Genomic DNA, 23,127 nt, shown 5'->3' with positions numbered 1-23,127 from the left:
AGAGTCAGCTTGAGACAGACTGAAGGAAGATAGTGAGAAAGAGCAGATAGTAGATTAAACTGGTAGTGAGATTAGATGTAGATGAGAGTAGTTTATGTGTTATTTATCAACTGTTTGTTTCTTAGGGATAAGTATTGAATCCAGTGTTAAATAAAGTAGTTTTGTTTGTTAACAAAGCTTGTTGTTCTTTGATCAACACTACGCATCAAAACCATCTGGGTAAAGTAAAGCAGAGAACAACACAGGCGCCATACCTCCAGTGCCTAATGAGCACATCTGTATTTCCTGCTGTGTAGGATGATTAGGTGCCAGTTTTGGCTGGCAAGTGGGCACGCATATTGAATTTCTTCGCCAATAGATTTTGTGTATTCAGCTCCGGGAATGTACATGTTCCTATGTTGGCATTAATGTCATGTTGTTCTTTCAGGAATCAAAGTGGAACTTTTTCAAACGAAAACCCAAACAAGGGACAAATTTTGAAAACCCTGTATATGCAGAGGTAGCTTTTCTTTCACCTCCTTCACAGTGAACGGTGTAGCTTTTTAATATATTGTAACACTTTCAATCATTTAGTTTAAAGAAGTGTCGAAATAAAATATATACCGTTGTCATTGATAACCCACGCAGTTTCAAAATTAAAGAACAAAACCAGCAAATTTGAATATTAATACCAACTGCAGAATAGTTAGAAAATAAGTTCTGATCATGTTTAAACCTGGATAAGGCAGTGTTGAAAATATGTGTCTTGTATAATTAAGCCAGGACATCATCCATTTACTAAAAATGTAAATGGGTTAATTATGGAATAATTCGTCTTTTTTGTTGTAATTTTAACACGTAAAATATTCTGTGGTGAAACAATTGTAGTGTGATTCTTTTCGGACAAGAATAACCATCAGTGCACTCCACACTAAACTCACATTTCCATAAGAGAATTTTATTTTGAAGATTAGAAGGTAATCATATTATTGCATATTAATGTACATTGGTCGCACTCTGGGCTCCCCATTACGTTTGTAGCACAGTTGAACACCAATGTAAAATGGCACCAATGTAAAATGGTATATATAAGCTGTTTGTTGAAAACCTCTGGCATTTAAAGCATGTTTTTCAAATTAGTAAGAGGCGCATTTTGGCTGTAGTTTTGGGCAAGGTACTGAAATTTTAGCATTACTGCTAATATTTTTTTGTGAGAAGGACAAATGCACTGGTGCAGCTGGTACCTGAAGCTCAACTGCAAGCAGCCCAGGCCATTACATCATTCAATCCAGGCACAACAAATTAGGCATGTGAGAAAATTGCTCCCTTTGCCTTTCAACAGGAAAGCAATGACAGAAAGGACGTACATGCGGATGCCAGTTTAAGCCGAGGGTTGAACTCCATGTGCCCCCTGGTTAGCAGTGCAACTTTGATGCTACAAAGCAACCACATCAATTGTATGGTTCCTGTTACAACACCAGAATTAATTGAAGGTGGAAGAATTGACGAATCAGTAATTTCCTTAAATTAATGTAATGTAAAAAGCAATCCAATAATCAGTATTGTAAAGGAGCATTTACTTAATAAATGTTGTGTAGTTGAATTTTAACACATGTATTTCTTTCCTCCCCCCCCCCCCCCCCCCCCTCCCCCACACAGTGTCAGAAACAACAGGCAAATAATCCACTTGGAGAAACTGCTGCCACTTCTCATACGTTACCTCCAAGTAAGTCATACTCAAAAAAGGACGAGCCTTCGACATACAGTCCTACAGAAAATAATTTCAAAGATACAGCTACTCTTGTCAAAGAAGATTCAAATGCATAATTCAGTGCTTAACTGGAGAAAAAGTGACAGACTTTCCTATGATACATTATATTTTTATATACAGCCAACATATTTGGATATGTCAGAAACCTTTAGGTACAAGAAGTCTTTTAAAGATAATTAGAATGAGGTGATAGCTGTTAAAAGAGGTGGTCGGTCTGTTTCTTTGCCTTCAGTGATATTTTATGCCAACTTTTATCCTTTTTGCCCTTGAAGAATTTTTAATCCAGAGGTACTTTATGTATTTCTTTGCACTGGACTTGTGTAAAAATTTGAGATATGTAATGTTATAAATATGTTGTACATTTGTAAATTTTGAAGAGATTATGTCAATTATGTTGCCAAGGATATGGCTGATTTATATTGAAGGTTGCAATTTGTGGAAATCTAAAGATTGAGGTTGAGACTACTGATGAAGATTTTGAAAAAGGTAATTCTAAATGTGAAAACTACTGATCGTGCCATGTGAAAGAATTCTTCACAAACACTTTTTAATATAACAAAATGCCAGAATACATATATGAAATAATGGACGTACACGGGAGCTTTTACGTTTCAATTATACGCACACAGCAAAATCTGTACTAAACAGTAACTCATCAAACTAAGCAGTACTAGCTGTTAGTCACAGAAAACGGGGTATGTAATCGAGATGCACCCTAATCCAGATAAGCAAAGAAGCTGTTTCCAAAAAAAGAAAGTCCATTTAATTATTCAAAATTAAATGTTTATTAAAAAAATCTGTTTCAGAATTGTTTCATGTTGTTAATCCTGACATAAGATTCTTTTGAAATGTAAACAATTTCATTTTGTTTATTTTTATTTAGTTGTAATTCTGCAGACTGCTGAGAGTAGGGCCTGACAGTATACGCAAAAGCATTCCAGAACGCCAATGTGTCATTTACAAAAATGGTAGCGACAGTACTTCTGGCAGAAACTGGGAGTGGAATTTAGTGTCCCTGCCTCAACGAAGGCGGGGCTGTAAAATGCAGCGAGCCGTTCAAAACTCCACTGACTTTAGCAGGAAAATCTCACCAATGGGAGAGGCCCGAAAATTTCCCCCTTGCTAAAATGCAGAATCTGAAGACATGATACTGCTTTATAATGCTAAAACAATCATAGCAGTTGCTAAATAACTTTTTTTGTGTAGAGGAACTATAGGAATAGATTGAAATAAATGCCTTTGATGAAACTGTTCTTTGTGCCATCCACTTTCTGAAATAAAATAATTTACCTTGGTGCAGCAGGGGTAGAGAGTCATATTTACTGCTTGAGATTGCATCCTAATTCCTGTCAATCAATGCTTGAAACAACGCGGAAGAGCCAAATTTGTTCCTAGCTCCAAAGCATTGCATGTCTTTTAAAACAAACTGTGTAGAGTGAGGGAAATATCTGTGAAAATGAGACTATTCTGACCACTGAAACTCCCAAAGGAATCAAATGAAATTAGTTTACTCTGGTCTAATTGCAAATGGGAGCAAAAACATTCATTTGATGCTAAAATGCTTTGTGCATCTTATACCCTTGGTAACATTTTGAATGTCTTTAACTACTGGAGCAAATATATAAGTAGTTTGGGATTGTCAGATATTCCTTTAATTATAATCAACCACACTGAAAAGTAAATACAATTATTAAAAAAACTGGAAAATGCAACTAATGGGAAGTGTAGCAGTGGATGTAGGTGACTGTTCAAAAAGATTCCACTGTAAATATATACCTCACAAGATCAATTCTAAAATGATTTGGCCCAGATATGATGTCCTATCCTCTTCTTCATGATTCAGGAATTATTGGGATGACCGTTCATCTTGGCTTACTTCACACTGAAGTACAATTCAAACTGGTATTGTCCTGTAAGTGGCCTAGACTAGCTGCCTAAATGTATTAGTTAAAGGCCGGCACATCTACTCAAATATTGATTGTACTTAATGTGATTATAGTTTTATATATTTGACATCATAAGAAATTGAATATTTTAGAAAACTTTGTATGTTAATTTTGTTGGATGCATTCTAATTAGGGTGGAGTTTATATTGTAATTTGATCAAAAAATATTTCTGTTGCTGGAAAGAATCTACTGCTGAAAACATCTAATAAATTTTGTTATTTTATCAGACCTCGTTATCCTGTAATTCTTTCTCTTGGAAGAAATTTGCGGGGAAATCCTTTAAAACAGCATCTCATTGAAATAAATTGACTTAGTTGCTTTCATGAATGTTTCTTGCTGTGATGATTTCTTGAATAGATTCTATTCAGACCATATCACAAGAGGTCATAGAGTGAACTTGGTTGTTGACAATTAATGTCGCCTTTCGAAGCACTGTACTAAAGATGATGCTGAACAATATATTTGTTAATATTTTCACAAGGATACTCTTCTTTAACAATTCTGTTGGTGCATCAGATATTTGGTCAGAATAAATAGCATCTATATATTGCATTTAATCATTCAGATTACAACGCAAAGAGAAAGCTTTAGAAATCCTAACAAGCAATAATAATAATCTTTATTAGTGTCACCAGTATGCTTACATTAACACTGCAATGAAGTTACTGTGAAAATCCCCTAGTCGCCACACTCTGGAAAATCCCCGAGTCGCCTGTTCGGGTACATGAGGGAAAATTCAGAATGTCCAATTCACCTAACAAGCACATCTTTCGAGACTTGTGGGAGGAAACCGGAGCACCCGGAGGAAACCCACCCAATCACAGGGAGAATGTGCAGACCCAAGCCGGGAATCAAACCGGGGTCCCTGGCGTTGTGAAGCAACAGTGCTAACCACTGTGATAGCGTGCCGCCCTAAATTTGGCATTTGACAGGAATCATAATATTTGTCATTGTTTGAATTTTTAAAAAAATTCTTTATCTTAGTTTAATCTTAGCCTCTCAGCATCGATTAATCTGTCAACAACAGACTCTGTCACAGGTTAAATCTTAAACCTGCCTCTTTATACATAACCTATTCGTGACATCCAGCGAGATAGTTTATTTGGTGAAAGCATACAACAAAAACATCCCAATAAACCTTATAAATACTCAGATTTATGTGTCAAAAGCAAATGGAGAGCTCTGCAACTGAACCCAGTCTCGTCGCTATCTAATAGTCATTGGAGGACAGATACATTTCAGCAGGGGTGGAAAACTTGGTAGCAGATCAACTGCTCACTATACTAGTGTTTTTCAAATTTTTTTCCCGGGATCCACTTTTACCAACCAGAAGACCTTCGCGGCTCACGCAGGTCGACCTTCGCTACACACCATTTTCACTTACCTTTAATGCGACAGGTGAGCCTGCTTGGTCCTCATGATCTCACTTGCTTTGTCATTCAATGTTACATTTCTGCTAAGGGCTTCAGTTGGCGATTTAAGTTCTCATTGCATACTTTTTTAAAAAATCAAGCGGTACTCCCTCAAACTCGCCATGCTTAGTCTTCAAATGCCTTTGAAATTTTGAGGGTGCTAAACTTTAATTTGCTGGTACTTCTCTGCATATGGGCCGGTTTTTCTGTCCCGCCGCAGCAGATTCTCCGTTTCGTCGGCTGGTCAATGGGGTTTCCCTTTGTGGGGCAACCCCATGCTGTCGGGAAACCCCAGGCTGCCTACTTGTGACAATAAAGATTATTATTGTTATTAAAATGGAAAATTTTGACGGTGGGCAATTCAGCCATGGACTTTGCATCCTGATTTACATCGGCAAAATTAACAATACAACATTTCAAGAAGTCATCTTTATGCATCTTGGTCCCCAATTTCAGTTTTTTCTTGATGGGTTGTTCACCCGAGGCCCTGGAGCTCTGGATACAGCTCACACCAGCACTGCCTTGTCCTGCCATGGACACTCCTGAGAAGCTCTCTCCAACAGATTCAATTCTGAAATCCAGACTCCTTTGTGTCTCTGGCCCTCTCTTCCTTTATTACAAAATGATCCGTCTTCACTTCTTCACACAATACTGTTGCTTCTTGCTGGTAGCTACAAAATGGAGGAATCTCTCCTCCGTAATTTCGCACCTAAAATATGAACCTACAGAGCGCGTGACAGCAGTGTACATGACAGGTGCATGACCTGCTCTCGTGGCCGACATTCTGAAAAGCTGGACGCAGCCGTTGGGCGCTTCTCCTGGGACTGGGAATGCTGCAACCAATTGATCCGTGACCCTCCCGACACCCGCCCACGACCCACATGTGGGTCACGACTGAGTTTGAAATATCCTGCACTCTACATCCTATAAGATTTAATTTTATACTTTTGCCAACAATTCTATCCCACTTTACAACTAGTGCAACTACCAAGCTACAATCTTTGTGTGCTGTTTCACCCAAGCTGAACTTCTAGCACTTACTTTCACCATCACAAAGATCAAAAAGCTTCATTGCCATTCTATTCTCCTCCTCTAACCCTGCTTCAAGCCTGCTCCCCCATTTGACAAGATCATGCTGATCAAATTTTAGTCTCAACTTCTCCTCGTGATAACCTTTCACCCGGTTGCGTGTCAAGAATCTATCTACATCTACTTCTGAGACTCTGCCCAAACCACCTTTTGAGGAAGGTCATTCTGAAGTCCCACAACCTTCTGAGAGAAAAAAAATTCTCACCTCTGTCTCAAGGTCCCTTATTCTAAATTCCCTTCCTAAATCTCACCAGGTCTTGAGCTTACAATACCCTCCTTAAATTCCATGAGCATGATTCTTCATCCAGAAACTCCAGAATTGCGAAGCACAATTGGGTGGAGAATCGTGCACCAGCCAAATATCGAGGACAGCACCGGGCGGAGCATAGAATACCATGGCCGGTGCCTCGAAAACTGGTACCTCTGCTGGCAAGGATGGGTACCGGGGTCAGAGGACCTCCGGTGCCAGGCACTGACAGGGTTATGGGTGTGGTGAGGAGGGAAACGTGTAGGGGGGGGGAGGGGATGGAGGTCATGTGGGGACAGGGGCTGCAGTGCAGGACAGGGCCACCGTGTAGCTCATTGGACCTGTTTGGGCACATGGGTAACCAACATTCTAACATGTATGCTTTTCACCCCCAACAGAGAATGGATTTCGGTATCCAACCAGGAATGGTTGGCATCTGCCTGGCTGCCGCAACACTGGCAGATTCTGCTCGGGGACGACCCTGCAGAACAGAAACCTGCCCCAGAGGAGCAAGGGCCAGCCGGTGAGGACGGAAAGTCGGCCATCCAATAGGCCGAGGAGGGGGTGGGAAGGTGGCGTCGCATCAGCCCTGTTTATACCGGCAGTGCCTGTCATTCGAGGACTTGCCGGACTGAGTATGTCGCCAAAGACTCCGGCTGATCAGGGGGAACGTGTAACATCTATGGTGCACCTGGCACTGCGGGGGAATGGGTGAGGACACCCATTCCTCATGGCTGTCAAGGTGACGGTTGCGCTGAACTTCTACGTGGCGGGGTCCTTCCAGGTGCTGAGTGGGGACCTGTCAGGGATCTCACAGACTTAAGTGCACATGTGCATTGTATCGTTACAGAGGCCCTGTATGCCCTGTTGGCACAATATATCAAGCTGAATATGGAGCGAGCCCACCAGGCTTTCCGGGCAGCAGGGTTCGTCGCCGTTGCTGCTATATCCCAGGTCCAGGGCGTGATCGACGCCAGGCATGACCCCCTACACAAACCAAATGGGGTTCCACTCGATGAACGTGTGCATGTCATCATGCATGACTGCACCCGATACCTAGGCAATGTGCATGATGCCTTCATCCCAGCACACTCAATTATACCTGACCTTCAAGGTGCACCCCCAGATGAGGGGTTGACTATTGGGCGACATGGGTTATCTGCTGTGGTCGTGGCTGATGACGCCTATCCAGAGGCCTCAGATAAACGCGAAGACCCGCTACAACGACACCCATGCGACTTGAAGGACTGGGCCTGGATGGTGGCACGGGTGGCCTTTTTTGCCCGCTGCCCATTGTTTGCACCATGGACAGGTGGGGGAGATTCAGAGGCATGATCGAACAGTGCATCAAAGTCCTGAAGATGCAGTTCAGGTGACTGGACCGTTCTGGAGGGGCCTTCCAGTATAGCGTGAGGAGGGTCTCACACATCGTGATGGCCTGCTTTGTCCTTCACAATATTGCACAGCTGGAGGACGGCGATGAATGCCAGGCCTCATTTGATGATGAGTATGCAGAGGACGGTCCGGATGGGCCGGGCATGGGACCAGGGCAGCCACTGGAGGCCACACAATGCGCCTCTGTGCAGGGGACACTGTCACCACCACAAGGTACACAGACTAAGAGGCCTGGCCAACGGTGGCTTGACTGTCCCCTATACATCCATAGCCTCCCCATTCCAATCACCCACTCCTCTACCTGGCCTTTGCCCACCTCCAATGCCCACATTCACACCAACAGGATCCCATCTCCCCTTCACCCGGCACTCCCTCTGCTACCAGCCCAAACCATCCCTCACACGCATCTAACAGAGCACCGAGGCAGTTCGGAACATTGGTGAACAGGTATTTATTGTGCTATTTATAGGCAATGTGCCCAGCCCCTATTACTCACTTATGTGCTGTGCCCATGCCAAATTGACTACAAGAACAAAGAACAAAGAAAATTACAGCACAGGAACAGGCCCTTCGGCCCTCCCAGCCTGCGCCGATCCAGATCCTCTATCTAAAACTGTCGCCTATTTTCTAAGGATCTATATCGCTCTGCTCCCTGCCCATTCATGTATCTGTCTAGATACATCTTAAATGACACTATCGTGCCCGCCTCTACCACCTCCACCGGCAATGCGTTCCAGGCACCCACCACCCTCTGCGTAAAAAACTTTCCACGCACATCTCCTTTCAATTTTCCCCCTCTCACCTTGAAATTGTGACCCCTTGTAATTGACACCCCCACTCTTGGAAAAAGCTTGTTGCTATCCACCCTGTCCATACCTCTCATAATTTTGTAGACCTTAATCAGGTCCCCCCTCAACCTCCGTCTTTCCAATGAAAACAATCCTAATCTACTCAACCTTTCTTCATAGCTAGCACCCTCCATACCAGGCAACATCCTGGTGAACCTCCCCTGTACCATCTCTAAAGCATCCACATCCTTCTGGTAATGTGGCGACCAGAACTGCACGCAGTACTCCAGTTTTGAGGACTGTCATGGAGGAGGTATTGTTGTTTATCCTTACTGATTGTGTTTGTAAGGTCAGAAAGCTGAGGATCCAGTTGCAGAGGGAGGAGCCAAGTCCCAGGTTTTGGGATTACGGTGTTGAAGGCGGAGCTGTAGTCAATGAATAGGGGTGTGACATACGAGGCCTTATTGTCGAGATGCTCCAGGGATGAGTGCAGGGCCAGGGAGATGGTATCTGCTGTGGATCGGTTGTGACGGTATGCGAATTGCAGTGGATCAAGGCATTCTGAGAATATGGAGTTAATGTGCCTCATGACCAACCTATCGAATCACTTCATAATTATCGATGTCAAGGCCATAGGACGATAGTCATTGGGGCACGTTTACGGTTCTTTTTTGGTACCGGTATGATGGTGGTCGCCTTGAAGCAGGTGGGGACCTTGGAATGGAATAGAGAGAAGTTGAAGATGTCCGCAAACATACCCGCGAGTTAGTCCGCACAAAATCTGAGTTCATGACCATGGACTCCATCAGGATCTGTTGTTTTCTGAGTGTTCCCTATCAAGAAGGCTGATCTGACTTTGGAAGCTGTGTCAGTGAGTATAGGTGTGTCCGAGGCTGCTGGGGCAAATGACAACAGTTTGCTGGTTTCCTGATTGCAACAAAATGCATTGAGTTTATCGGGGAGAGATGTGCTACTGCCGGAGATTCTACTCGGCTTTACTTTGTAGTCCATTGTGCCTTCCCACAACCAATGAGAGTCAGTATTGTTTGTCTGTGACTCTAGCTCAGTTTGGTATTGTCTCTCGGCATCCCTGATGGCTTTGCAGAGGTCGTACCTGGATTTATTGTATAGGTCAGGATCGTTCGTCTTGAATGCCTCAGACCTGGCCTTCAGTAGGGAGTGAATCTCCTGATTGAACCATTGTTTCCCATTGGGGACATATACTGCCTTCTTTGGCACACAATCTTCCACGCACTTGCTTATGATGTTTGTGACGATGGTGGCATACTCGTTTAGGTTGCCCGCTGAGCTTTTGAATATGGACCTTTCTACTGACTCCAAGCAGTCGCATAGTGCTCTTCTGTTCTCTCAGGCCAGTATTGCATTACCTTCTTAACTGGATTCTCCTGCTTAACTTTCTGCATTTTTGCCGGGAGAAGGAACACCATCTTATGGTCCGATTTTCTGAAGTGCAGTTGTAGGATGGATCGGTTGGGGTCCTTGATGTTTCTGTACCAGTGGTCAAGGATGTTAGCGCCCTTGGTGGGACAGGAGATGTGTTGTTGGAATTTTGGTACCCTTTTGTGGTTGGCTTGGTTGAAGTCCTCGGCCACAACGAACAAGGCCTCCAGGTGTTCTGTTTCATTGTTATTTTTAGCGGTGTAAAATTCATCAAACGCCTTCTTCACTTTCGCCTGGATTGGGATGTGAACGGCCGTGATGATGGCAGAAGTGAACTTCCTTAGAAGGTAGTACGGGCGCAACTTCACAGTCATTTATTCCAGTTCCGAGGAACAGTAGTTTGCCAGGGTTGCCACGTCCGAACACCAGGAGGAGTTGATAAGGAGGCAAACCACCTCTGCACCCTTCGCTTTGCCCGATGATGCCGGATGGTCCATCCGGTGAATTGTGAAGCCTTCAGGTTGTATGGCACAGTCCGATGAGGCAGGAATGAGCCATGTCTCTGTGAAACAGCACACAGCAGTCTCTAACTTCCCTCTGAGAGGTAAGTCTAGCGTTAAGCTCATCCAGCTAAATGAACGCTTGGAAATTTTCCAGGAGTACGCTGTGGAGAGGAAACTTGACACCACGTTGCTTTAGTCTCACCTACAGACCATCGCATTTCCCTCACTTCCTCGGTTTACGGTTGCTTCTGGAGGGTCCTGGGATCCGGTGGGAGAAATCTAACCTGTGGAAGTTAAGTGCTTGCATCTGGTGGGGTCCTGGGCGCTGGTTACGATTTTGGGGTCGCGGTGGTGATGTGTTATCTGTGTTGGTCTAACATCGACTGCAACTGGATGCAGTAAAATGAGAAACAGGCTTCTGACACAGGAGATGGTCCAACACTATTTTATTGAACCTGGTAATTGCTGTACATAATCTGCTGTGGGTTGACATTCTATTAACTGAACTGGCTTGACCAGACTAGCTCTCTATCACATGGTGATGTTCATTGGCCTGTGCACTGCAACTATCTCCCTAGCCGTGTCCTGTGAGAGAGGGAGAGCCTTAATGCCCTGTGGGCTTTATAGTGGTGGTGTCCTGCATGGTGATTGGTTGTTCTGTGTCGTGTGTGCTTATTGGTTATCCTGTGTGTCAATCACTGCCTGTCTGCATCTCATGGTATACATGAGTGGATATTATGACATCTCCACATTTTAAAATAAATTTTGGAACGTGGTTGTATACGCATGCATAACTATGTACAAGTGGGGAATGAATAAACATATGTACATGGGACGGTGTCTGTCGTGAATACAGAGCAAACTGAACAAAATTTACAAGGTTTAAGTCTTTGTGGTGGGCGATGAATTCTTGTCGATCGCTGCAGAGGTGGAGGGGGGGACGCCAGCACCTGGACAGGCGGGATGGCTGCCATCTCGGTGGCCTTGTGGACAGGTGAGATCGCTGCCAGATCGGTGGCCTCGTGGTGCAAGACGTCCGGAGGAGGCATGATGACATGCGGAGAAGTGCAGTCGGGTGATGGGCCGGGTACTTTACGCAGCACCCTCCTGTTGCGTCGTAAAATGGAGCCATCAGCCATTTGCACAACGAAAGACCTGGGAGCAGCCTGTCTGACGACAACAGCTGGGGCTGACCAACCTCCCTCAGGCAGCTGAACGCGAACAACATCGTCTGGAGCCAGCGCAGGCAGATCCATGGCATGAGCATCAAACGTGATCTTTTGCTGGTCCCTGGATCGCTGCACCTTCTGCAGCACCGTGAGGTGGTCAAGGTCTGGAACATGGATGGCTGGAACAGCCATCCTCAGGTTGCGGTTCATGAGCAACAGCGCCGGACCAGTCGACAGATGGGGTTGCCCTGTAAGCCAATAGCTCCAGGTTGAAATCCGAGGCTGAGTCTGCAGCCTTGCACAGCAACCGCTTGACAATATGGACCCCTTCCCGTTTGATTGCGGGTAATGGAGACTGGAGGTGATGTGACTAAAGTGGTAGGATCGTGCAAAGTCGGACCACACTTGGCTGTAAAAACATGGACCGTTGTCACTCATTACCGTGAGTGGTATCACATGCCTGGCAAACGTCTCTTTGCAGGCTTTGATGACGGACTTTGACGTGAGGTCCAACAGGTTCATCACTTCTGGGTAGCTGGAGAAGTAGTCGACCAGGAACACATAATCACGCCCATTGGCGCGAAAGAGATCTATCCCCACCTTGGACCACGGAGAGGTCACGATCCTTGTGCTGTTGCAGCGGTTCCTTGGGCTGAGCTAGTTGAAACTTCTGGCATATTGCGCAGTTGAGGACTGTGTTGGCAATGTCCTGGCTGATGCCAGGCCAGTAAACTGCCTGCCGAGCTCTGTGTCGACATTTCTCAACCCCCAGGTGACCCTCAAGGAGCTGTCTGAGCACCATGTTTTCCATGCTCGTCGGCCTGGTGCACGCGTTGTGTGGACTCCTGTGCCTGGCGGACCCCGTTTCCAGCCCATCCTGGCCTTGCTCCGCAACCTCCTTGTCGGACGAGGCGTGGCATTCATCCTCCTCCTCCAGCACGTCAGCTGTTTGCTGCACACTGTTGTGGGGTACGCAGCAGGCCACCGCGATGTGGGAGGTTGTCCTAGCGCTATACCTGAGGGCCTCTCCAGAGTGGCCCAGGCACCTGAACCACATCTTCAGGATGCTGAACCACAGCTCAATCATGCCCCTAGTCACGGGAGGGGCGTCATTGTATTCGGTCTCTGCGTCAGTCTGTGGCCTCTGGATTGGCGTCATCAGCCACAGCCAAAGCAGATAACCCAGGAGCCAACCCCTCACCCGGGGGTGCACCTCGAAGAGGTCAGGAGCTGTCGTGTGTTCCAGGATGGAAGCACCGTGCATCAGGCGCAGACGTGCATGATGTGCATCTCATGGTCACACACAAGTTGCACGTTTATCGAGTGGAACTTGGATAAATGGACATTTATCTGGGTTGTCTGAATATTGCTTCACTTTGCTTCATTTCACAACTCTCTCCCATCACAGAACACCCCGCACCCCCCATGGAGTTCTGACATGATCACCAAAAACATCTACCAATCATTATTTAAATATATTATTCTCTTTCACATGTTCCTATTTTTGAAATTTACCTTTCCTAGAAAATAAAAATCTTTTATATTCTCCTTAAGGCCATCACTTTTGCGTAAAATAATATTTTATAATATTACCTTATTTCTTTATAATCTTTTCCCCATTATGAACCCCTTTTTATTTCCTTTTAAATTCAACAACTGAACACAGCAAGCCTTCTTTGTCTCACAAGTCAAAATTTGACCCAAATATTAATTCCATATAAAACATCCAACTTGGCCCTTTTCACTTCAAATGCCTGCCGCTCACACCCAATAATACCTTTTATTTACAGCAGCAAGGCAATATGAGATTCAAGTTCAAGGGAGGGACATGAATATAGTTTGGGGAGTTTTTAATGGAGGGAAAGATTATGAGGGGCAATGAAAGACCACGATGAGTTCAGGTTCCAGGAGGTTATGGCCAAGGAATAGAATTGAGCAGAGCATACGGGAGGGAGTTAATATTTTATGAGTGAAGATCTGACTGGAAATTTTCAAAGTTTCACAATCCAAGGTCAAGTTCCAAACCTGTTTTAACACAGATAAAAGATCAGGGTGAATCAAAACATTGATTTTGTTGAACAACACGATTCCTGAGATGCAGGCACCTAGAAACTTCCTCTTCTCAGACTTCGGTCTGTATCTAAAGACATTTGAAGTCTTTATAGAACGCTCCACTGATCATCAGTGTACAAAATAGTTAACGGATGAGAATCTGCCAGATTTAGTGACTAGATAAGGCATGTTTTGGTACAAGTTCAATCCTGAGGAATCTGAGAAGACCCTGAGCTACATATTCACTTACTTATTCAGTAGAATGTTTTGTTGAGAAACTTGCAGATAGTTTTCCTTTATTTTCACATGGGTAAGCCATCATTGCTAACAGTTTTGTTTGAATTAGAACATAGGGCCAGATTGTCCATTTCAGAGACTAAGGGCAGGATTCTCCGTATTCCGACGGCGGCAGCATGAAACGTGATTGGGCGGAGAATAGCCTCCGATGCCCAATGCATGAGGTGCCAGTTTGACACCAAATTGAGATGCTCCAGCACCCGAAAAATGGCGTAAATGCGTCGCTCGCCGCGCGGGGTAAAAGTTCATCAGGCATATCATTAGTGGGCCTGACATCCTGGGCTGAATTCTCCGATTTTGAGACTAAGTGCCGATGCTGGTGTGGGACTGTGGTGTTTTACGAGAGGAAAAATGGCGCAACAGGTGTACCGATTCAGCAACTCAAATGGTCTAGCACCGTCGCCACGTGGAACGCAACTGATTCCAAGAAAAACGGCGGTGGTTTTGGCGAGTCCATGATTGCTGCACATGAGGCTCATACGCCGCAGCCGCACTTCACGATCATTCCCCCCACACACACCATCCCAGTCAAGATGGTTGCAAGGAAAGTAGTGCCCGTTCAGGGACACTGAGCTGGAGACCCTTCTGGACTCCATGGGGGTGAGGCGGAAGACCCTGTACCACGGCCCGAGAGGAAGGCCGCCAGGTGCCATCGATTGTCGTGCCTGTGCGCAGGTGGCAGAGGCGGTCAACGCCATGCGCAACGTCATCCGGACTGGCCAGCAGAGCCGGAAGAGACAGCATGACCTCCTCAGGGCAGCCGGAGTGATTCGGCTGCTCCGTGCCCCTAGCACTAATCCCGCCCGTCCACAAAGCCATAACCCTACCCCAACTCCCCAGGAGAAATCCGCACACAACCTCTGGGAGCGGCAGATGACCGAAGGGGGACAACCAGACCTGCCGCCCCTCACCATGCCCTAGCAGAGGGCATTGGACTTGGTCGGCGGCCCGGAGGAAAGCAAGGTGGAGGGCGAGCAAGTGCAACCCCCTGCTTAGTTGCGGATCTCCATGACACATGTGTGCCCCCCCCCGCACACCCCACAGCCTAACCCTCCCCCATGCAACCCCCCACAGCCCATATTCCCCCGACCCCTGCTGTAGCTTTTAAACCACAGTGTATGACTGTAATCCATATACAGTGGACAAATGACCACAAGTTGCTCAATACGGTCATAGTTTATTACACGCACACACGGTCAACAGACACATACAAGTTGCACTCTAAACTAACACACAGGAACGACCCTAACTTCACATCCAGTAAACTGGCAAGTACAGAGTACATGTGGCCTCATCTGGAATCTGTCGTCTGGCAGTGCTGGAGGTCTGTCGCTGGTCGCCTGTGCCCCCGACTTTGGTCCCTCTGTGGATTGTGCAGATGTCCCTCTCCTTGGCTGGTGACGGTATCACCGCTGTTGCCGTCAGTGGTCAAGAGAACAAATGGCAGAGCAGCCTCGAGGGTCGATATGGACCCTCCTGCGTTCAACTGCTATGTTCCGAGGCACCATCTGGCCTGCAGACTTTGAACATTTGCAAGCTGAAGTCCATCTGTTTCCCTGTGATGCCCAATGTCTTTGCGGGTGGCCATTTTAGAAGTCTACCGATCCCCCTGCTGATCCTTAAGGCGAAGAATGGTGAATCACACACTCGGAGCAATACATGCCCTGCATCCCCTGGCACCTGCCCATCAGGTAAGATCTTAACTCTACATGCTCAGCTCCCGAATACAGAATACAAATAACAAAGACAAGTATAAACAGGCATTCCATAACAGACCTAATACGGGCAGAGAAATGGAGTGTCCGTACTGTAAGATACAATTGGCAGTCTAATGCAGAGGTGGGACATTAAAAAGCTTACACAGAAGTGAAGGAATACTGGCCGGTACAAACTGCAGAACATACAGACCGTAGTGCAGATCAGTATAAACAGCCTTAAAGTTCTATGAAGGTCATATACAAGACAACCTGGATACTCAGTGCAAAACAAGTATCAGTCCCTGGGGATCGTTGGTCTAGCTGGATCAAAGGGACCCGTGAGTAAACATGGGTCCCATGTCCTGCCGATCCGTGATCTCTGCTTTCCACCTATGGAATTGAACCGTGAGGATAATGAGGTAGATCAAGGTAAACAGAATCAGTATGACAGCCATGTGGGGGCGGAGTCGAACAATGGGGTGTCAACATAGAACATAGATGCAGCTGTACAAAACCTTGGTCAGGCCACATTTGGAGTACTGTGTGCAGTTCTGGTCGCCTCATTTTAGGAAGGATGTGGAAGCTTTGGAAAAGGTGCAAAGGAGATTTACCAGGATGTTGCCTGGAATGGAGAGTAGGTCATACGAGGAAAGGTTGAGGGTGCTAGGCCTTTTCTCATTAGAACGGAGAAGGATGAGGGGCGACTTGATAGAGGTTTATAAGATGATCAGGGGAATAGATAGAGTAGACAGTCAGAGACTTTTTCCCCGGGTGGAACACACCATTACAAGTGGACATAAATTTAAGATAAATGGTGGAAGATATAGAGGGGATGTCAGAGGTAGGTTCTTTACCCAGAGAGTAGTGGGGGCATGGAATGCACTGCCTGTGGAAGTAGTTGAGACGGAAACGTTAGGGACCTTCAAGCGGCTATTGGATAGGTACATGGATTAGGGTAGAATAATAGAGTGTAGATTAACTTCTTCTTAAGGGCAGCACGGTAGCATTGTGGATAGCACAATTGCTTCAGAGCTCCAGGGTCCCAAGTTCGATTTCGACTTGGGTCACTGTCTGTGTGAAGTCTGCACATCCTCCCCGTGACTGCGTGGGTTTCTTCCGGGTACTCCGGTTTCCTCCCACAGTCCAAAGATGTGAAAGTTGGGTGGATTGGCCATGAAAAATTGCCCTTAGTGTCCAAAATTCTATGATTAACCTAGGACAAAAGTTCTGCACAACATCGTGGGCCGAAGGGCCTGTTCTGTGCTGTATTTCTCTATCTACTAGCACGGTAGCATTGTGGTTAGCACAATTGCTTCACAGCTCCAGGGTCCCAGGTTCGATTCCGGCTTGGGTCACTGTCTGTGCGGAGTCTGCACATCCTCCCCGTGTGTGCGTGGGTTTCCTCCGGGTGCTCCAGTTTCCTCCCACAGTCTAAAGATGTGCAGGTTAGGTGGATTGGCCATGATAAATTGCCCTTAGTGACCAAAATTGCCCTAAGTGTTGGGTGGGGTTACTGGGTTATGGGGATAGGGTGGAGGTGTTCACCTTGGGTAGGGTGCTTTTTCCAAGAGCCGGTGCAGACTCGATAGGCCAAATGGCCTCCTTCTGCACTGTAAATTCTATGAATCTATCTATACAGTGCAGAAGAAGGCCATTCGGCCCATCTAGTCTGCACCGACCCACTTAAGCCCTCACTTCCACCCTGTCCCCGAAACCCAATAACCCTTCCAAACCTTTTTGGACGCTAAGGGCAATTTAGCATGGCGAATCCACCTAACCTGCACGTCTTTGGGCTGTGGGAGGAAACCGAAGCACCCGGAGGAAACCCACGCACACACGGGGAGAACATGCAGACTCCACACAGACAGTGACCCAGCGGGGAATCGAACCTGGGACCCTGCTGCTGTGAAGCCACAGTGCTATCCACTTGTGCTACCGTGCTGCCTGATGCTGAAGATCAGAGGCCCGATCCCAGGAATCATTCTATCAAGTTCTGGCCTGCATTCTGCATCTCGGGTGACATCATGGGCCTGCTGTCTCCGGGCATTCTGGGGGGACCAAGCATAGTTTCTGTTATTATCACATACCTAATGTCTGTGTTCATTCTATCATACTGTCACCATCCGTGACGCCTCCGCCCTTTCGACATTTCATCTTAACATGTCTGAACCAAGCACAGCCTTCTCTTGGCTGAGGTTTGGAGTGGTCGAGTCCTGTATTCGACCACCCCCTTCTGAACACAACCGTATACCGGTTGAGGTCTGGCTTAACCAGCCGAACTCCAGGGCGGCCAGCTGTATACAGTTTTGGCCCAGGAACACAGAGGTCTGACCTGACGGGGGAGGGGCATGGAAATTGTAGGTCTGCCTGATTCCTTCATAGCAACAATCACCATTGGGTTGCAAGCGTAAATAGCATGTGGGGTGGGTCCAAACGGACCTCTGCAAAAGAATGTGTGACCTGAGTTACTGAATTAATTTTTCGTCCCACAACCAAATGTGGGTGTGGGGCAACGGTTTTGCTCTGAGGCCGGCCCAAGTATTTGGTACTGTAAGTAGACATTCCAGATAGTGGGGATCGAAGGGAGGAGAGGTTAGTGGCGAGAGAGGTGTGTAAGGGCTGTGGCGGGTGAAGAATGTGTGGGGTACCCAGGTAGGGTGGGGGAAATGCCCTGTCTCCAGTAGCCGACTGTGTTGAAGAACAAGCTGAGTGTGTATTCCGAGGAAGCGGCTACTTCCTCGGTGTGAACAGGCCAATGGGTTAGAACCGCCAGGAATGGGTTGGTGATATGTTGGGTGTCCAAGGACAGATGACAGGATGAGGTTGTGTGGTTGGTGAGGGACTACCCCCTATTCTGTGGAAGGTGGGGTGATCCCCACGCATAGCAACGGTGAAGATCGGAGTCTGATTGGTTGGGGGGAGGGGGGGGAGCAGATGCTCAGGGAGTGAATATAACAATTGCTGTGAGTAGTGGGGGTCGATCGTGGAGTTGTGTGGCAGGCACACACTGTAGTATGGGTTGGTGGTCTGTTATCCGTGGGGGGTGTGGCGATCTGTATATCAGCTGGTATGTGAAGGGTTAACAGCAGTATCATACGGCGAGACAACCACTAGATAGCAGCACCAGATCTATGTATATAAACTGAACTCAGTGAATCTTCCCGCCTCTTCGTATCAGGAGTGACGAGATAGCAGAGTTTTAGAGAGATATAGCTTAGTTGGCGCGTGTCGTTAAACTTTATTTATACTTTTTCTGATTTACTTTATCATGAGTTATAGTTGTAAAAGAGTGAACAAACTCATTAATATTTATATTTGTTCTTCATTAAATGTTATTTGCTTAATTTGAAGACTGATAGTTTCATTGAACTACAACCATGAGACCATTCTGGAAGTAAGCAAAAGCATAACGACGTATTACAATCACATACTATAACAGGGGAAAGACGGCTCAGTGTGAGCGCTGGTGATGAAGGGGCTCTCAGAGTCTGATCAGTGAGAGGTGAGGGACTGTTCGGAATGCAAATAGCTTGCAGGGAGGAAAAAAAGGAATGGGGAGACGAGGGTGAAACAACGCACAGAGAAGAGGTGCTTCGTGAAGGTGTCACTGATAACGGGTACATCCTTAAATCTATTCCTGCTTGGTGGGAGTGGGCCGGTGTACTCCACATGGGATTTATCCAGGGACACTCCACAGGACGGGTGTGTCCTGTATGTCACTTCCTGGCGTAACTGTCGGGAATGTTCTGGGTGCAAATGAGGCAGTCCTCAATGTAGTGAGGGACATCCTCCTTTAGTTCCGGGCACCAACAGAATAGTGATCCATAGTGGTCTCCATGCCCTGGTGTCCGTGTCCATCATGGAATTGGTATATGAGTTGGTTTTGGTCCTGTGTAGGAACCACATTCATCCTGCTCTTTAAACGAATCCATCCTGTATGACCATCCTGTCCTCCCATGTTTCGTCGGAGGCTGGGAATCGCCATTCAGGATCTGTCCTGGCGAATCGTCAGTGCGTTGGGCCTGAGACAGGTCAGCTACGTAAGTCTGGGAGACGTTAATCACATTCATCGGCTCACCTCTGGGTGGCTGCCAGAAACGTCTGTTATGGGCACTGGCCCTGGCTAGGGCATCGGCCTTGCAGTTGCCGGGTGGCGGGTGGCGGGTGGCGGGTGCGGGGATGGCTCTTCACCTCAATGATGCCGTGTTTGCGGTTAGTGGCTACATATTGTTCGGCGGATGATTCCTGTGCGCTTCGCTCACGTCCTCCCACCAAGTGTGCCCTACCGCCTCAGGACCTGTATTGGTGCCTGATAAAGTCTGACCACATGTGCCAACCTCTCCCATTGATATATCCCGTATTACCTTCTCCTATATGGGACACCTCTCTGCTCCTGTCTTCCGTGGCTACCTGTTGTCCGAGCTGATATATTGACATTAGGAAACAAGGGGCTAGAGGGTCGATTGGACAGTGGGTATGGCTATGTGTGCCTATGTTCCTGTCCTCATCCCTCAGAAGCTGCGTGCAAATTTCCGGGTTGAGGCTATCCTCTCTTGTTAGATACGGATGCAGTTAGTACACACTTCCGAAATTCAGTGATTTGTCCAATACGACGTTCACTCCTGTGGTTTATGTTTGATCTGTGAACAATCCTCAAGAATAGGGACCTTTATATTCCCTTCGATGAACTTGGGATACTGGCCATTACGTGGGTCAGATGCCTATCTAAACCGGGCTCAGGTGGAATCTGCAAAATTGTCCTGAGGGATCTTTCGGTCCAACAATTGTAACTCCCAGCCGAATAGCACCAGGGTCACCAGATTTGTTGTACGTTCTGAACCACAGTGTGTCTCCAACCCATATGCGGTGGACAAATAACCACACAAGCTGCATACAATAATACTAGTTCAATACACACACAGAGTTAATATTAGTCAATTACATACGCGTACAGCTTGGACTCTAAACTAACAGACATGAAAGACCAACGTAACATCCAGACTGGCATGTGCAGAGTGGATATGGCCACATCTGTAATCCGTCGTCTGGCAGTGTTAGATGTCTGTCGCTGGTTGTCGGTGTCCTCGGCTCTGGTCCCTCTGTGGTTGCCGTGGATGGTCCCCTCCTTGTCTGGTGCAGGTATCACCGTTGTTGCCGTCGGTGGTCGAGTGAGCGGGTGGTGGGCTTCCCAGCACCTTTTATTCCTTGCAGGTTTCCCGCATGCTTTTGGGTGGTCCCATGTGGATGTCCAATGGATCGATTAGGCCTCCGTCCCTACATGGAACCCGCACCTGCTCCCGCCCTCCATTCCCCCTCCAGAAGACAAGTTCCCGGAGTCCGCGTCTGTGCCCGCACCGACGACTTCACCACCCAGGCCTGCACGGATGAGTTCGACACCTGGGCCAGAGCTTCGGCGATCACAGCGCACAATACGGGCACCAGACAGGCTGAACCTATGAAGCCTTCACCCCCGTCGGACTTCAATTTTTTAACAGGGGGTGAATGTGGTGAACGTATTGTATCAACCATTCACCATGTATTACTCTGCATCACGCTGTTGCCCATGTGGGCTCCACCCCTGGCTCCGCCACTTGAGGGGAGGTATAAAGAGCAGCAGCTCTGTAGGTGGCTCTCTCTAGCAGATCAGTCGCTGGCAGGCTCTGTTCCAGTTGATTAAAGCCACATTGTACATCTACACTCTGTTTCGTGTGAATTGATGGTCGCATCACCTTTGTTTGTCAGATCACTGGCAAGGAGGCTTCCTGCTAATTATTCTGTGGCATTCCAGCCTTTCAATCGCTTAACTTTTTTAAGCATTATATTTTCTTGTATTCCTCAATGTTTCAAGTTATATTCTTTCCTTTTTACAATTTTACAAAAAGATGTTGACTGCTTTTTTGAAAAGAAGCAGTTAATTGCGGTGAATTGACCTGTATTAAAATCAACTGTTCTCTCCAGATTTCCACTTTTAACTGGTGTCATTAAGTTTCTATCATTCACAAATAAATTTTATTTAAAATAATTCAAACTTAACATTCTGCCAATTCCAATCAATTGCTTGCTAAACTATTTAACATCTATTCAAGGGTAGAAAACTCATTCCCTTTATGTAACTTAAAACTTAACTTTTATTAAAATTTCTCCGACTTGAGCTAAAGATATCAGGTTACAGCATGAGCTGCTTCGTTATCTCAAGGCCCGTGTGATAATGGCTGTCTGCATTCCAAAGAACTTTTGTCTGCAGTTAACCCTTGATGCACGATCAATGACTACTAAAGCGTGGTTGTAGTCCAACTGAAGGCTTTAATAAGCTAGATGTTTTCACCAGCAGCTCAGGTACAGAAAGGAAGCTGCTGGGGCAGCACGGGCTCTTATACCCCGCCTTACTGGGCGGAGCTACCATACAGACTCGACCAATGGAAAGCATACATTATCTACCAATGGTGTTCCAGCATTACTAGGTACTATAATACCTCTACACAGACTAACACATTCACCCCCTGTTAAAAAAAAAGAGTCCGGCGGGGGTGGTGGCTTGGTATTACAACATGGTAACGTGGTAGAAGTTATGGTTATGGAGGTACGGTAATACCTCCGTACAGCGTTTTGCCTTATTATCGCAACTATTTACAATTTTACAATTAACTATATACACGTTAAAATGAAGCAATCAGTCGTCCGGGAGCTCTGGTCATCCTCTGTGATCATCGAAGCTTTGGTGGTGATGCCGGTGGAGGTTCGGGCGTCTGTGACTCCGGGAACATGGTTTTGATCTCTGTGGCAGCTACAACACCCATAGACGGCGCTGGCGGGGAAGCTGATTGACCTGGGAAGGGAGCGTCTGCGGGGTGCGTCGGTGGGCGGGGGGGCCTAGACGGGGCCAGCGGAAGAACTGATCCTCCTGGGAAGGGGGCAGCTGTAAGGTGCCCCGGTGGGATGGGTGTGGGACTGGTGGCGGGGGTGTGCGCAGGGATCCGGTTGGCACCAGGTCTCGTAGGGAGACCGTGTCTTGTCGGCCGTCGGGTACGCGTAGGCGTACTGGGGGTTAGCGTGGAGAAGATAGACCCTCTTGACCAACGGGTCCGACTTGTGCGCCGGCACATGTTTTTGGAGCAGGATGGGTCTGGGGGCTGCCAGCCAGGTCGGGAGCGAGGCCCTAATGGAGGACTTCCTGGGGAAAACCAGGAGACGTTTGTGAGGTGTTTGGTTGGTCGTGGTGCAGAGCAGCGACCGGATGGAGTGGAGGGCATCCGGGAGGACTTCCTGCCAGCGGGAGACTGGGAGATTTCTGGACCGTAGGGCCAGTAGGACGGTCTTCCATACCGTTCCGTTCTCCCTCTCTACCTGTCCGTTACCCCGTGGGTTGTAACTGGTCGTCCT

At 46.9% G+C, this 23,127-nt stretch overlaps 1 protein-coding gene across 4 annotated transcripts in view; it reads left to right on the top strand.

Annotated features, from left to right (window-relative positions):
- Positions 1 to 3,925, top strand: part of lrp2a (low density lipoprotein receptor-related protein 2a) — a 432,071-nt gene extending 428,146 nt beyond the window's left edge. For all 4 annotated transcript variants that reach the window (XM_038789773.1, XM_038789772.1, XM_038789771.1 and 1 more), the window contains 2 exons: positions 428 to 499; positions 1,639 to 3,925. In XM_038789773.1, coding sequence (XP_038645701.1) covers positions 428 to 499; positions 1,639 to 1,806 — 240 coding nt within the window. In that variant the 3' untranslated portion in view covers positions 1,807 to 3,925. The remainder of the gene's footprint in view (positions 1 to 427; positions 500 to 1,638) is intronic.
- Positions 3,926 to 23,127: the final 19,202 nt, after the last annotated feature.

This window comes from Scyliorhinus canicula, chromosome 2 (genome assembly GCF_902713615.1).
Source record: "Scyliorhinus canicula chromosome 2, sScyCan1.1, whole genome shotgun sequence".
Lineage (NCBI taxonomy): Eukaryota > Metazoa > Chordata > Chondrichthyes > Carcharhiniformes > Scyliorhinidae > Scyliorhinus > Scyliorhinus canicula.
Note: the sequence above shows the minus strand (reverse complement) of the source record. Positions and strands in the feature narration are given on the sequence as shown.